The sequence below is a fragment of the Limulus polyphemus genome, unplaced genomic scaffold (genome assembly GCF_000517525.1).
Source record: "Limulus polyphemus unplaced genomic scaffold, Limulus_polyphemus-2.1.2 Scaffold6758, whole genome shotgun sequence".
NCBI lineage: Eukaryota > Metazoa > Arthropoda > Merostomata > Xiphosura > Limulidae > Limulus > Limulus polyphemus.
The window spans coordinates 1-17,859 of record NW_013672368.1 but is presented as its reverse complement, the minus strand read 5'-3'; the positions used below and the strand labels follow the sequence as shown (position 1 = coordinate 17,859).

The 17,859-nt window shown below is 36.0% G+C and overlaps 1 protein-coding gene across 1 annotated transcript in view; it reads right to left on the bottom strand.

The window, feature by feature from the left end:
• Window positions 1-12,443, bottom strand: part of LOC111089607 (Down syndrome cell adhesion molecule-like protein Dscam2) — a gene marked incomplete at its 3' end in the record, with an annotated part of 40,153 nt that extends 27,710 nt beyond the window's left edge. The window contains exons 1-2 of the mRNA XM_022402429.1: window positions 12,274-12,443; window positions 7,965-8,276 (exon numbers count right to left, since the gene is read on the bottom strand). Coding sequence (XP_022258137.1) covers window positions 7,965-8,276; window positions 12,274-12,340 — 379 coding nt within the window. The remainder of the gene's footprint in view (window positions 1-7,964; window positions 8,277-12,273) is intronic.
• Window positions 12,444-17,859: the final 5,416 nt, after the last annotated feature.

Below are 17,859 nucleotides of genomic sequence, written 5' to 3'. Positions count from 1 at the left end.
ATAATAGTACTGTCTGTTGTATGTATCTATATAAATATAATAGTACTGTCTGTTGTATGTATCTATATAAATATAATAGTACTGTCTGTTGTATGTATCTGTATAAATATAATAGTACTATCTGTTGTATGTATCTATATAAATATAATAGTACTGTCTGTTGTATGTATCTATATAAATATAATAGTACTGTATGTTGTATGTATGTATATAAATATAATAGTACTGTCTGTTGTATGTATCTATATAAATATAATAGTACTGTCTGTTGTATGTATCTGTATAAATATTATAGTACTGTCTGTTGCATGTATCTGTATAAATATAATAGTACTATCTGTTGTATGTATCTGTATAAATATAATAGTACTGTCTGTTGTATGTATCTGTATAAATATAATAGTACTGTCTGTTGTATGTATCTTATAAATATAATAGTACTGTCTGTTGTATGTATCTGTATGAATATAATAGTACTGTCTGTTGCATGTATCTGTATAAATATAATAGTACTGTCTGTTGTGTGTTATCTGTATAAATATAATAGTACTGTCTGTTGTATGTTATCTGTACAGATATAATAGTACTGTCTGTTGTATGGTAGCTATATGAATATAATAATACTGTCTGTTGTATGTTATCTATATGAATATAATAGTACTGTCTGTTGTATGTTATCTATATAAATATAATAGTACTCCCTGTTGTATGTTATCTATATAAATATAATAGTACTGTCTGTTGTATGGTAGCTATATGAATATAATAGTACTGTCTGTTGTATGTTATCTATATGAATATAATAGTACTGTCTGTTGTATGGTAGCTATATGAATATAATAGTACTGTCTGTTGTATGTTATCTATATGAATATAATAGTACTGTCTGTTGTATGTTATCTGTATAAATGTAATAGTACTGTCTGTTGTATGTTATCTGTATAGATATAATAGTACTGTCTGTTGTATGGTAGCTATATAAATATAATAGTACTGTCTGTTGTATGTTATCTGTATAAATATAATAATACTGTCTCTTGTATGTTATCTGTATAAATATAATAGTACTGTCTGTTGTATGTTATCTATATAAATATAATAGTACTGTTTGTTGTATGTTATCTATATAAATATAATAGTACTGTCTGTTGTGTGTTATCTATATAAATATAACAGTACTGTCTGTTGTATGTTATCTGTATAGATATAATAGTACTGTCTGTTGTACGTTATCTATATAGATATAATAGGAATGTCTGTTGTATGTTATCTATATAAATATAATAGTACTGTCTGTTGTATGTTATCTATATAAATATAATAGTACTGTCTGTTGTATGTTATCTGTATTCTTCACTACCAGTTATATTGACATCTTGACATCAGTTCGACCGTTTCCACTACCAGTTATATTGATATCTTGACATCAGTTCGACCGTTTCCACTACCAGTTATATTGACATATAGATAACATACAACAGACAGTACTATTATATTTATATAGATAACATACAGCAGACACTACTATTATATTTATACAGATAACATACAACAGACAGTACTATTATATATATACAGAAAACATACAACAGACAGTACTGTTATATTTATATAGATAACATACAACAGACAGTACTATTATATTTATACAGATAACACACAACAGACAGTACTATTATATTTCGGTCGAACTGATGTCAAGATGTCACTATAATTGGTAGCGGAAACGGTCGAACTGATGTCAAGATGTCAATATAACTGGTAATGGAAACGGTCGAACTGATGTCAAGATGTCAATATAACTGGTAGTGGAAACGGTCGAACTGATGTCAAGATGTCAATATAACTGGTAGTGGAAACGGTCGAACTGATGTCAAGATATCAATATAACTGGTAGTGGAACTGATTACTTGGTTTTGTGTTCTTCCAAATGATAAAAAATTAACGAATGTTATTTGAAAGAACCTGCACACTTGAAACAACCTACACATAGCGTCAAAACTCAAACTAAGCGAAAATCAAAATAATGACTTATTAAAAGTAACAAAACGAAGTTTTTTTTTGTTGGTCTAAAAGTACTTCACATTAAAGAAACTGCAGCTAAGGTAAAAAATATAGGTTCTCATCCGACATATTTTATCGATACGTAAGGGTTTTACATATAAATACAGCCGTAAGCCTCATTAGAAACCACAGAAACGATCCAAAAGTGACGTAGATGGATTGGTTGATGTCACTAATTATAGATTCGATATGATGGAGCTCGCCAGCAAAACCCTAATCTGAGCAGACACGGCACACCGTTCTTTTCGTCGATGATATTATTTCTCTAACATATCCGTGTGGGTGGGGAGATCAAATGACTGGGTTATAATGGTATCAGGCTCCAGGGACACGTGCACATATACCGGTTGTGGGTCGTGCTAGCTAATAGCAGAACGACGATATGGAAAGTTCTTGTCATTTCAAGTTCTATATACTGATACATTTTCCAATACAGTTAGGGCGTTATCGAGAATATACACAACCTATTAGTCTTTTCTTGCCATTTTTAAATAGGTTTAGAGTAATAACACGTTTTAGCCCCATTTTGACTGGAAACGCATCATCCGAACTTCGTTTTTTTTTATCTTGAACTGTACTAGTTTAAAAACTGTATTTTGTAGAAACAACCAGAAGACGCGAAAAAAGCTTGATTTAACGCATTACTCTTGTCTTTTACTATTGTTCTCATTACTTTTGTCTTTTACCGTTGTTTTCATTACTCTTGCGTTTTATTGTTGTTCTCATTGCTCTTGTCTTTTACTGTTGTTCTCATTACTTTTGTCTTTTACTGTTGTTCTCATTACTCTTGTGTTTTACTATTGTTCTCATTACTTTTGTCTTTTACTGTTGTTCTCATTACTCTTGTGTTTTATTGTTGTTCTCATTACTTTTGCGTTTTATTGTTGTTCTCATTGCTCTCGTCTTTTGCCGTTGATTTTAACGATGACAAAAGGCTGGTTGTTAAAACTATATATATATATATATATAAGTAATGTAAGAAGGTCGAGTGTCTTTAAAAGAAGAATAAATTAACATTATTTTTTAAGTTGAACCAAAACAAGTTATACATACAAACTGATAGAGTCGTTTGTGGAAGTTATTCTGAACAGTTATATTGCCTTCACGAGACATTGCACCAACGAGGATTTTCAGTGCACGTTAGTCCTAGGTTGAAATCTGATAAATTTTTCTGTACTTTAAAATCATCGCCATGTAAAAAATAATTTAGTCCAGAAAAACAAAAAGTCTCTCTCTCTCTCTCACACACATATATATTGGACTCCGAAAACGCAACTGATAACGAAATTTTAAAGCAATATAAAACTCAACGCTGTCTGTTTTTTTTTGTTCACTTCTCGCCATGTTTCATGGTTGCCATGGCTACTGGATGTAGGTCCTCGAGGGACAAGTTACAGAGCATGTTTATGATAGCAAAACCCGAGGCACTTCGTCAGCTTTTGAGTGGCCTAGCGGTTGGTCTCTTACGCGACATACTAACTCAAACTCATAAATATCAAATATTCTACTACCTCTACAGCTGCTGCAAGTAAATGATTGCGGTGAGTTGGAGATAAAAATATTTTTCTTATTACAACCCCGAGTGCAGTGGCAACGTGGAGAAGGATTAACGGGTAGAATTTCTGAAACTGGACGTGTTGCCTGAGGCAAAGACTATTAATTATAATTCAAGTGCCCTTTATGGTGTGGAAGAAACCAATGGTTACTAGACAGCCACGCGAGACGACAAGAACCCACACGTCACTGATGAATATTTCTGGTACGAGGACGGTAACTTTGAGGCTTGAGAACTCATCATTTCGCGCCGTTGCTAACGTTCAAGAGCCAGGATCTCTGTGTGCAGCTGTAAAATAAGGATCAATAAGCACTTTTCACGAAACTCGAGTATCCTGGGGTCGCTCGAAGAAGGTGCTTTAGTTGTTAGCGAGAGATGTTACAAAAACTTCAGTAACGAACATTTATTCAGTTCCACCACAGTCATCGTCGTGTTCAGCATGCACTTAGATCTTACTCTGAAAACGTTCTATTAAAGAGTTACACCCAAATTTCATAACAAACTGTTGAAAATGAAAGATAAAATACAACAGTCTGTAATGACAGCGTGTCTAAATGCTAAAATAAATCATATATAAAACAGGAAATAGACCGATTTATGTAGTCGAATATCATACACAACTACTGTATTCCATACGATATCATGTCCCATCAATCAGGCTGCAATAATGTGAGAAGTTTAGGAGTATAGTTTATAGCAGTCAACCATGCTCCAATACTCTGATATTAATAGTTTCATTTTGAGTTTACCGACCGATTAAGTATACGTTATTACAAGTTACAGTAAGTAAAATTTGTTTTTTTTTAGAACAGGTACAACGTTGCAATGACTGTTCCACCTACTTTAGATACAGATCTTACTTACTGTAAAAGCTGTAACTTGTAATGAAATAATAATGTGATATGTTTAGGACTATAACTTGAAACTGTCAAATATATGTTAGGCAAGCATTTGTAGTTTTGATTATGTGATTGACATCGATCTTGTGAGTCCAGATGTATGACAGTTACTGGTCTTGTTCTATTGATACATAACGTATCAAATGGGCTAGGCTTAGGACGAGAGTCCGTGCTAAAGGGGAGAGCCTGCAAGAGCTGGGAAGGGATTTGCAAAGTATGGCACACAAGGCCTACTCAACTGCACCACCCGATGTATGACTGAGGACTATGGTTTCAACAGTTACTGGTCTTGTTCTATTGATACATAACGTGATTGGTTAATAACGTAATATTGATACATAACGTGATTGGTTAATAACATAAACTTCAGTAATACACATCTCACGTACTCATCCTCACTTGTAGAAACTGTAGTTTTAGTTAAAATATATTTCATAAATAAAAACGCATTAAGTGACTAGTTGATAGCCGTATTTTCTTTACCAATGTACAAGTCTGATAAACACAGGCGATATAATGGTGGTGGAACAAAATGTTCGGAGATATCCTTTATACTTATCCAACAATATTGGATAACAAAGGAATATGGATCAACTTGGGGCACCGGGACCATAACAGATGAGAATCCATGAATTGAAAGGACAGGGGCAAAAAACTTCCAAGTGTTCCAGACAACAGTAAATAACATAATTAAAAAGGATCCCCATCTGGAGAAGCGTTATAATTCATTTGTACATGTGTAAACAATTTGTTTACATGCCATATCCGTTTGACGTCAACCGTCGAATGAAATAAGTATTCGTACTGGAGACATGCCGGTCAAGTCGTCGGACACAGTGCATATGGATTTCCGCACTGGAAAACCGTCGTTATCGTACACACAATGTATTAGGGAACGCCTGCAACGAGGAGTGGTGTACTTTGGAGATAGTAGTCTTATGACGGAGCTTTTTAGAGCGTAGTTTCTATTACGGGACTATAGTCAAGATGCATCGTCGTCAAAGAGAGCATGACCGGACGTGGTGAGGTTCCAAAATCAATTTAACATAACGTAGTCAGCTGACACAGGCTTTATCAATAGAAAAATCTGAACGAACAAGAGATGCAGCAAGGTTATGAAGAATAGAAACAAATAAATTTAAAGCAATATAGAAATCTTGATACATAAACTGAAATCCTCACGTGACCCGCAAAATAGCCTATTTGTTCGACTATATGGGGACTTAATCTAGCATTTTCAGGACAAATTAAATAAGAAATTACTTACTCATTACTATTATTTATTCTTCTTCTCCTTCCAACTCCCACTGGTCAATCATGCTTGGACCTGGTCTACCCACCTCACTATGCCTCGTATAGATAAACTACAAGATTACTTTTCTTGTAAATGATGGAGTAAGACTCTGAATAACCAAAGAAATTCATTATTTTACGTCCAGTGTTAGGATTTCATTTATGTTTCCAGATTTCTTGTTGCTGTAAACTTTGTTTCTTAATTTCCTTTTTTTTTGTTTCTATTAATCTTTTATGTTGTTTTTTTTATTTCTTTTTACATGGTGCATCGAAGAACGTACTTTATACCCAGTAGTAGAAAACAAAATATACTAGAAAAATAACTAATTCAAAATTTAAAAATAATATTGCAATTTACTGGTGGTTCATCGACCACTGTTTACTTAACGGTGAGCCGCGTGCAACTGGTGGTTTTATTCAGTAGGTATATTTCATTATGATTTCGTGTTAGACGTATACATCTATGACAGACTACCTTCCATCAGGTAGTATATAGTGTCTGAAAACGTTTGGTCGATTACCAGTTGGTAGTTGAAAGGATATCAAACTTTAGTCCGTTAGACATACAATCTCGGCTAATCTTCAGATATAGTCAAACGTAATGAATCTCCAAGTCAGTAAAGTCACCACATTTCCTCCAGCATAGTGACATCAAGATAAACAGGCAGTGACATGTCCTATGTATCACCTGGTAACATCAAGACAGACATGTAGTGACATGTCCTATATATCACCTGGTGACATCAAGACAGACATGCAGTGACATGTTCTATGTATCACCTGGTGGCATCAAGACAGACGTAGTGACTTCTAAACATACATAACAAGGTGAAGTTTGACACTGTCACTTACCAAAGTTGGTCGGTTTGCCACTGTTACTTACTCTAGGTGGCCGGTTTGCCACTATTATTTACCCAAGGTTGTCAGTTTGCCACTGTTACTTACCCAAGGTTGTCAGTTTGCCTCTCTTACTTACCCAAGACGGCCGGTTTGCCACTGTTATTTACCCAAGGTTGTCAGTTTGCCACTGTTACTTACCCAAGGTTGTCAGTTTGCCTCTCTTACTTACCCAAGACGGCCGGTTTGCCACTGTTACTTACCCAAGACGGTCGGTTTGCCACTGTTACTTACCGCAAGTGGTCGGTTTGCCATTGTTATTTACCCAAAGTTGTCAGTTTGCCACTGTTACTTACCCAAGGTTGTCAGTTTGCCTCTCTTACTTACCCAAGACGGCCGGTTTGCCACTGTTACTTACCCAAGACGGTCGGTTTGCCACTGTTACGTACCGCAAGTGGTCGGTTTGCCACTGTTACTTACCCAAGGTTGTCAGTTTGCCTCTCTTACTTACCCAGGACGGCCGGTTTGCCATTGTTACTTACCCAAGACGGCCGGTTTGCCACTGTTACTTACTCTAGGTGGTCGGTTTGCTACTGTTACTTACCCCAGGTGGTCGGTTTACCTAAGTATTTTAATAGCCGTCAGAAGTGTAAAATGTCATTAAACCTTTACAATTCCTTCTTGCCGTTAACTAATTAAATCAGATTTTATAAAATTATAATGAATGGTTCTGTCAGTCAGAATATATACTCACCGCTACTTTAACAACCATTTATTCGGGTCATATTTTTTCAATCGCACGAGACAGCGTCATTATCCTCGGGTTCAGGAGTGCCATATTATTAATGACCGAGTTATTGGACTCAGTGTGGTTTTAATAGTCTAAACATTTACAAGGAAATACGTTGTTTTGTTAGGGAAAAGGTCACTTTAATTAATTTTTAATTAACTTATGTCTGAATAATTTAATTTTCAAGAAAATAATCTCTCTATCATACTTAACAGCTCTTTCCTGCATACCTTAAAAAGTATTATAGGAGCTGCGATCTTGTTTCCGCACTAAAGACTCGAAACACGCCAGTTTGATGAGCGCAGTCTTCAAGCTTATTTAAAACATCAGTTTTCTCTAGTCAGGCTAGAAAGTACATGGTAATATCAGTATTGTCTTGGTTTTAAAGGTATTCCCTTTTCTAGTTCAATAACCGAGTTACGAAATTATCATCCAATCAATCAACGCCTAGGAAAAAATCAAATGCCACGGTTTTTCAGTTTACACAGCCTCAATAATTGACAGTATTTGAATCTATCTATCTTACCTGCCTCCACCGTGACTTTTCTGCTACCTATTGTACCCACGCTGTTGGTTGCTAGGCATCGATAGGAAGAGCTGTGAATTTCTTGCTGGTATTTATCGGGAGAGAACGGTTGAAATATAAGTGTTCCGTCAGGTCGGACGTAAACAACTTCTGCAATGTTAGGCACCTCTTTACCATCTTCCTTCGTCCATGTTAAGTGAGGAAAAGGGTCACCACGTGCAGCACAAGAGACGTGAGCACCTTTGGAGTTGGAAAACTGAACAAGTTGTGGGGGTTCGTGGGTGAATATTGGAGATGTGGGTAGGAACGCATCTATGGAAGTAATATAAATGTCAAAATATAAATAAAGAATTTTCACGGATGGTGAATACGTTTTTAAACATAACAAATATTTAATGATACAGATTTAAAAAGTTTGATTTGTTACTTCAATGGGATAAATCTACAGATGGCAGCAGAGATGGTTTTGTCCATACTAAGATTTCAATAGCAAAACGTTGTGGATAAGTTGACAAAGGTCTTAGGTGTGGGAAATATTGGTGCTGTTTCTTAGTTTTAAAATTATACCAAGATTTAGTTACATGTCATTAGTGTTAAAGTTATATCAAGATTAGTTACATGTCATTAGTGTTAAAGTTGTATCCACATTAGTTACATGTCATTAGTGTTAAAGTTATACCAAGATTAGTTACATGTCATTAGTGTTAAAGTTATACCAAGATTAGTTACATGTCGTTAGTGTTAAAGTTATACCAAGATTAGTTACATGTCATTAGTGTTAAAGTTGTATCCACATTAGTTACATGTCATTAGTGTTAAAGTTGTATCCACATTAGTTACATGTCATTAGTGTTAAAGTAATACCAAGATTAGTTACATGTCATTAGTGTTAAAGTTGTATCAAGATTACTTACATGTCATTAGTGTTAAAGTTATACCAAGATTTAGTTACATGTCATTAGTGTTAAAGTTATACCAGGATTTAGTTACATGTCATTAGTTTTAAAGTTATACTAGGATTAGTTACATGTCATTAGTGTTAAAGTTGTATCCACATTAGTTACATGTCATTAGTGTTAAAGTTGTATCCACATTAGTTACATGTCATTAGTGTTAAAGTTATATTAAGATTAGTTATATGTCATTAGTGTTAAAGTTGTATCCACATTAGTTCTATGTCATTACTGTTAAAGTTGTAAGCAGTACTTGACAGTTTAGATTGGTTTAATATTTTCAAACATTGAGGCTGTTTATCTACCCCTCCACACCACATCTGTATATGTTTTTTTAAAAACAGAAGTATGGTATGACAACATTCTGAATTATTTATATCCAGAGACGATATTGGTGACGTGACAGTATTCTACCACTATTGTTATCCCGAAACTTTTATTAAGTTTCACCATTTTTCAAACGTTTATCTGTTACATTAACAAAGTATATTCATTGGTGCAAATGTACGTTTATTTCTTTTAGATATTCGTGCAAAGCTAATGTTGAAATTATAGACCAGAAGGAAGGCAGCTATTCAGCAACACCAACCGCCAACTCTTGCACTACTCTAAGGATTGTATTATTTGATAGTCTCTCCTATAACACACATGCTGCTCTAAAGTGCGGATCGATTTTTGTTTCGGCTACAAAAATGTGAACCACAGACCCTCGGGTTACTAATGGTATAACAGGTATAACTAATGGTATAACTATTCGGACTATTGGTATAATTATTCGGACTATTGGTATAACTATTCGGTCTAATGGTATAATTATTCGGTCTAATGGTATAATTATTCGGACTAATGATAATTATTCGGTCTAATGGTATAATTACTATTGGTATAATTATTCGGTCTAATGGTATAATTATTCGGACTATTGGTATAATTATTCAGACTATTGGTATAATTATTCGGACTATTGGTATAAATTCGGACTATTGGTATAATTATTCGGTCTAATGGTATAATTATTCGGTCTATTGGTATAATTATTCGGTCTAATGGTATAATTATTCGGTCTATTGGTATAATTACTATTGGTATAATTATTCGGTCTAATGGTATAATTATTCGGACTATTGGTATAATTATTCAGACTATTGGTATAATTATTCGGACTATTGGTATAACTATTCGGTCTAATGGTATAATTATTCGGACTATTGGTATAACTGGTATAATCATTCGGTCTAATGGTATAATTATTCGGACTATTGGTATAACTATTCGGACTAATGGTATAATTATTCGGACTAATGGTATAATTATTCGGACTATTATTCTCGTCTTTAGTATGTGTACTATGACCAGGATAGCCAACTTATTCTATAGAGTGCCCGTATTCGGGATCTTAGGTTCGGGGTTTCAAATCCTGTTAATTTCACAAAAAAGCTTTCTGGTTGTGATGCATACAAAAATGTCTGATATAACGCCTGACGAAGGCCGGAGAATTCACTGGTCTAAACGTTGTGAAAATATTAATACGCATAATAAAGACGAGAATAACAGTCCGAATAATTATAGCACTAGTAACACTAACACCTCAACAGTCCGAATAATTATAGCACTAGTAACACTAACACCTCAACAGTCCGAATAATTATAGCACTAGTAACACTAACACCTCAACAGTCCGAATAATTATAGCACTAGTAACACTAACACCTCAACAGTCCGAATAATTATAGCACTAGTAATACTAACACCTCAACAGTCCGAATAATTATAGCACAAGTAACACTAACACCTCAACAGTCCGAATAATTATAGCACTAGTAACACTAGCACCTCAACAGTCCGAATAATTATAGCACTAGTAACACTAACACCTCAACAGTCCGAATAATTATAGCACTAGTAACACTAACACCTCGTCTCAATCATTCCACAAAACTCTCAGATGGACAGTTCGAACCACTAATCATCTTTAATGTTTGTATAATATCAATAATTAGAAAACGAGATCCTTATTCTTCAGAAGGGAAAATAGTTGGAACACAAGTAATGTAAATACCCTCACAGACAGGACACAGCGGAGCGAGGCTATCTTGGAGTTGTTGCTTGTTTTCGAGGAAATTGGAAGAAGTCCTGTTAACATCCTAGATGTAACAACATACTTCAGATGTGACTTCCACAAGAAAAAGCCATAATCAGTTAGAAACATATTTTTAACCTCAGAAAGGAGTAGCTTAGCCATAACAGGGTATTCTGACGTAGCCATTACCCAGCGCGTGAGCGATTAGTTTCCGAATTCAACACGCTAAAATCTATGGTTCGATTCCACCCACGTCTAGGATTTAGTACTGAAGAACCATCGTTTACTTGGAAGCGTGTGACTTTATGTTTGTTTGTTTGAAGTTAAGCACAAAGCTACACAATGAGCTATCTGTACTCTGCCCACCACGGGTATCGAAACCCGGTTTCTAGCGTTGTAAGTCCGCAGACATACCGCTGTGCCACTGGGGGGCGTGACAGCTTGTATTATAATACGGGTTGTCTGTGGAAAACTAAAATACTTTTAATTGTCCTCGACTGACAGTATACTTCCTTATACAGGTACTTATGTTTCATTAGTCGGTGTATCGATACTTTCTGATCACATTAAATGTATTGGTACTTCCTAATCACATCGAAGTATCGATACTTTCTGATCACATTAAATATATTGGTACTTCCTAATCACATCGAAGTATCGATACTCTCTGATCACATTAAATGTATTGGTACTTCCTAATCACATCGAAGTATCGATACTTTCTGATCACATCAAATGTATTGGTACTTCCTAATCACATCGAAGTATCGATACTCTCTGATCACATTAAATGTATTGGTACTTCCTAATCACATCGAAGTATCGATACTTTCTGATCACATCAAATGTATTGGTAGTTCCTAATCACATCGAAGTATCGATACTTTCTGATCACATTAAATGTATTGGTACTTCCTAATCGTATCGAAGTATCGATACTTTCTGATCACATCAAATGTATTGGTACTTCCTAATCACATCGAAGTATCGATACTTTCTGATCACATTAAATGTATTGGTACTTCCTAATCGTATCGAAGTATCGATACTTTCTGATCACATCAAATGTATTGGTACTTCCTAATCACATCGAAGTATCGATACTTTCTGATCACATTAAATGTATTGGTACTTCCTAATCACATCGAAGTATCGATACTTTCTGATCACATCTATTGAACGTAATACCTCTCGTCTCAACAGTCCATAGTTGTTAATATTTAATGTTTCCCAACAGTTAAATGATGGCAATAATCATAAGATAAGCAACTCTTACCTGAAGTGGCAGGACTCAGTCCACAGATAAACAAAGTGTTGAACGCCGTTAATAGGACTGCCTTCATTCTACAGCAGACACACTCAACACAAGATGACCCAAGGCAATAAAACTGATACGTCCGCACGAAAATCTCCTTTAATTTCCCGTGAAATGAATGAAGCTTATAATTCGTGGATGAGACGCTACGGATTAAGTCACCTTTCTCTCATCTCCTCGTGAGCAGTGTGTGTGGGCTCCACGCACCGCTCCTCCAACTAATGAATTTTGTGAAGTAGGCGAGGAGAAGCGGAAGTTGGTTGTGTTGTGTGGAACGCTCACGGCTGCGTCGACTGAACACGTGCGCCCACAGACAGTGGTCGCAACGTTCTCGCCTCGTCGTTATTTCTAGAGGTAACCCTTATAAATGGATTCGTTCCCAAGAGCGACACTTTTTTGGAAAGAGTTTGAGTGTGATGTGTTTCCAGCGGCCCACAAAGTCGAACATTTGGTCTTCGAATGCAATGACATTCCTTTAAGGATTTTATTTACCTATTTTACTATGTATCCTAGATTAGAGATAAACCAAGACAATAAAGTTTGTTATTGGCTCTTAGATTTCCATAAGAAAGGAGTGAGTCTACAACAAACACATATAAACCTTTAAACATACTCCAACATGAAATACTCGCAACCAATGAGATTTATTGTCTCATCTTCAGAAAAGCGAATGAGATTTATTTTCTCATCTTCAGTAAAGCCAATGAAATTTATTGTCTTATTTTCAGAAAAGCCAATGAGATTTATTGTCTCATCTCGAGGGAAGAAAAATAATTTGCTAAAGTTTAGATCAGGGCTTTAAAATGATATGCTATTTATTATCATAGAAATAAGTATTGTATGTAAAATCTAAACTAGTCGTGAATAACATGCGTATCGTATTTTCTGGATATGTAATCATCTTTAGTCTTTAGATAGAAAATCTAGGATTTCGTCTTTTGTTTTGTAAACATTGTACACTGGCCGTTGTAACGGGCATGAAAACAAAACAGTGAAGAGTATGTAAACATCGGTAATATGGAGGCTCCACTTTCTGACAACACAGTAGTGAAGAGTATGTAAACATCGGTAATATGGAGGCTCCACTTTCTGACAACACAGTAGTAAAGAGTATGTAAACATCGGTAATATGGAGGCTCCACTTTCTGACAACACAGTAGTGAAGAGTATGTAAACATCTTTAATATGGAGGCTCCACTTTCTGACAGCACAGTAGAGAAGAGTATGTAAACACCTGTAATATGGAGGCTCCACTTTTTGACAACACAGTAGTAAAGAGTATGTAAACACCTGTAATATGGAGGCTCCACTTTCTGACAGCACAGTAGTGAAGAGAATGTAAACATCTGTAATATGGAGGCTCCACTTTCTGAGAACACAGTAGTGAAGAGTCTGTAAACATCTGTAATATGGAGGCTCCACTTTCTGATAGCACAGTAGTGAAGAGTTTGTAACCATCTGTAATATGGAGGCTCCACTTTCTGACAACACAGTAGAGAAGAGAATGTAAACACCTGTAATATGGAGGCTCCACTTTCTGACAGCACAGTAGTGAAGAGAATGTAAACATCTGTAATATGGAGGCTCCACTTTCTGACAGCACAGTAGAGAAGAGAATGTAAACACCTGTAATATGGAGGCTCCACTTTCGTGCACGGGTGTCAAGAAACCAGTGGCGACATATAGGGTTCGCAATGACCAACTTCGGTCGAATTTGTGAGTTGTCCACTTATAAAACTAATATTTTGGTGCTCATAGATCCGTCTGATGAGACTCAATCTCAACTCAGTTTTTAGGTATATACAATAAACACCCAGGGGCCTCCTACCTGGAACAAAATATTCTCGTCCTAGGGTCCACGCAGGCCGGTGTACACTATTGCATGGCACGTACATTAGCAAAGAAAACCAGTTCATGATCTGTTCAGTACTACCGGAACTGTCCGGACTGACGGACAGGTAACAAAAAGTAAAGTTTTGTGCGACTGTATATAAAGACGTTCCGCTGATGTTCTGTAGTTAAATTAAACCAAGTGCGACTGTATATAGAGACGTTCCGCTGATGTTCTGTAGTTAAATTAAGCCAAGTGCGACTGTATAAAGAGACGTTCGGCTGATGTTCTGTAGTTAAATTAAACCAAGTGCGACTGTATATAGAGACGTTCCGCTGATGTTCTGTAGTTAAGTTAAGCCAAGTGCGACTGTATAAAGAGACGTTACGCTGATGTTCTGTTGTTAAATTAAGTCAAGTGCGACTGTATATAGAGACGTTCCGCTGATGTTCTGTAGTTAAATTAAGCCAAGTGCTACTGTATACAGACACGTTTCCTTGACGTTCTATAGTTAAATTAAACCAAGTGCGACTGTATATAGAGACGTTCCGCTGATGTTCTGTAGTTAAATTAAGCCAAGTGCGACTGTATATAGAGAAGTTTCGCTGATGTTCTATAGTTAAATTAAGCCAAGTGCTACTGTATATAGAGACGTTCCGCTGATGTTATGTAGTTAAATTAAACCAAGTGCGACTGTATAAAGAGACGTTCCGCTGATGTTCTGTAGTTAAATTAAACCAAGTGCAACTGTATAAAGAGACGTTTTTCTGATGTTCTATAGTTAAATTAAGCCAAGTGCGACTGTATACAGAGACGTTCCGCTGTTGTTCTGTTGTTAAATTAAATCAAGTGCGACTGTATAAAGAGACGTTTCTCTGATGTTCTGTAGTTAAATTAAACCAAGTGCGACTATATATAGAGAAGTTTCGCTGATGTTCTATAGTTAAATTAAGCCAAGTGTTACTGTATATAGAGACGTTCCCCTGATGTTTTATAGTTAAATTAAGTCAAGTGCGACTGTATATAGAGACGTTTCCCTGATGTTTTATAGTTAAATTAAGCCAAGTGCGACTGTATATAGAGACGTTCCGCTGATGTTCTGTAGTTAAATTAAACCAAGTGCGACTGTATAAAGAGACGTTTTTCTGATGTTTTATAGTTAAATTAAGCCAAGTGCGATTGTATATAGAGACGTTCCGCTGATGTTCTGTTTATATACAGTCGCACTTGGCTTAATTTAACGAGACGTTTCTCTGATGTTCTATAGTTAAATTAAATCAAGTGCGACTGTATAAAGAGACGTTTCGCTGATGTTCTGTAGTTAAATTAAATCAAGTGCGACTGTATAAAGAGACGTTTCTCTGATCTTCTGTAGTTAAATTAAGCCAAGTGCAACTGTATACAGAGACGTTTCGCTGATGTTCTGTAGTTACATTAAGCCAAGTGCGACTGTATACAGAGATGTTTCCCTGATGTTCTGTAGTTAAATTAAGCCAAGTGCGACTTTATACAGAGAAGTTCCGCTGATGTTCTGTAGTTAAATTAAACCAAGTGCGACTGTATACAGAGACGTTTCGCTGATGTTCTGTAGTTAAATTAAACCAAGTGCGACTGTATAAAGAGACGTTTCTCTGATGTTCTATAATTAAATTAAGCCAAGTGCTACTGTGTACAGAGACGTTTCGCTGATGTTCTGTAGTTAAGTATAGTAAGTTTATTAACCAATTATTTCCTTCCAAACTTGACACGATAAATGAAGTGATAAAAGGACCATTAAGATAACTAATATGACGTAGAAGTTTATTAACACATTCTAAAAAAATATAATCTGATGATAATGAATACAGTTACAAACATTTTCAACGTCACGACAAACGCTATAACTCAATAAAAATTTTTATAACTTAATTTTAAGCCAAAGTGTATCGATTTTAAAAAATCAGCTACTTATCGTCAGTATTTATTCAGATCTCGTCTTCAGATCAAGTTAGGTTCGAATCCCCGTCACTGAACATGCTCGCCCTTTCAGCCGTGGGGCGTTATCATATGACAGTCAATCCAACTTTTCGTTGGTTAAAGAGTAGCCCAGGAGTTGGCGGTGGGTGGTGTTGACTAACTACCTTCTCTCTAGTCTACCACTGCTAAATTAGGGCTAGCGCAGATAGCTCTCGTGTAGGTTTGCGCGAAATTCAAACCAAACCAGCGCCATTATTGTGAATGTCGTGTTGTCCAGATTAAGCCTTCTGAAGTGTTTACATCTCACGTTTTGCTAAACCTGCCGACTTCGAGGATCGAATCAAAAAAAAAAGAAAAAAAGACTAATGCATTTTCGAATTGTAAAATGTTTGAGTCCAGTAATAGTGCACCAAGATCAACGAATGTTAGGTGGAGATGGTATAAAACGTCAAACATGAGGTTACTTGAACAACACGAACTTTACTCAGGCCTTTATCTTTTTTTTTTTCTTTGAATGTTATTAATGTTAAACACTTGTAGAACAATCCGTATGCACTGCACCAAAAATAAATACCAAATAAACATTTGATATAGTCTGGAAACAAACATCCGAATGAAGTTGCTAAAATCGACATGTTTCTTGTAAAACGCACGTTTGATGCTATGAGAAAGAGCAGCTGTTCTGCTACACATTTCTTGTGTGTATTTCATTTCGTCTTTGGATTTACTGTTTTGAATCTTGTTTACTGTTACGCTATAATTGTCCCCTTTCTGGCGTGCGTGGGCGTTTTTGAAGGAAATGCAGGATTTCGAGCTGATCAAATCTTTGGAACTTTTCAAACACAGAAGAAGAAAAAATGGCTACCCATTTTGATTTATATTCAAGTCCGTAGTGCAAAGGTCAGAAAACCTAGGCACAAATCACTATCGACAAGGTCTTGAAATGTGAACCACTTCAACTATTAACCGATATTTACAAGTCACCAGCTGTCCGCTGTCCAGTACGGCTTCAGGACAGTAAATAGGGATGTGAGTTGTTATCAGTGACCAAACAGTAAAGAACAGTCTTCACGAGTCTACCTAAAGGACCAGAAGTCCTACTTGACCATAAGGTACCACACAGCTCATTTTGAATGTTGCTGCTATAATAAAAATTGGTGTGATATTGTATCCGATTAAAAGTATATGATGTATAGTAAACCTACCTTGAATAGAAAATCTTAGAGGTCATGGCTTGGTCAGTAAAAAAGCCTAATATACATCCCATAAAGCAGATCTGTGACCTCTTGTAATGATCTACCTAGCATCGTCCACCACTTGAGTTCAGACAGCGTGACCTTACACTGACCGATGAATGGAGCAGGAACTTCAAGATGCATGTACTTCTCTAAATAGCTAGAGGATGTGAAGGTCACTATCACGAGGAGATTACTAGCCTGATATAAGACAGAACAAGACATTTTAATATTCCTGTACATCAGTAGCCATCAATAGGCGGCCCAAAGGCCACATCAGACTCTCGAAAACCTAATTTATGGCCCGTACTATGACAAGATGTTTCAAAGGTAAGCAAAACTGTATTTTGGGGAATGATGTATTCCCCAACAAGCTCAGATCGGCGCCTTGCCTTTATGGTCATCATCTGACGTGACCCATTGTGGAAAATAACTGGGGACCACTACTGTATATGTTTGCTGTAAGGTCACATTGGTAGAATGGATGCACGTCACATACATCATTTTCCATAGACATACCAGTCA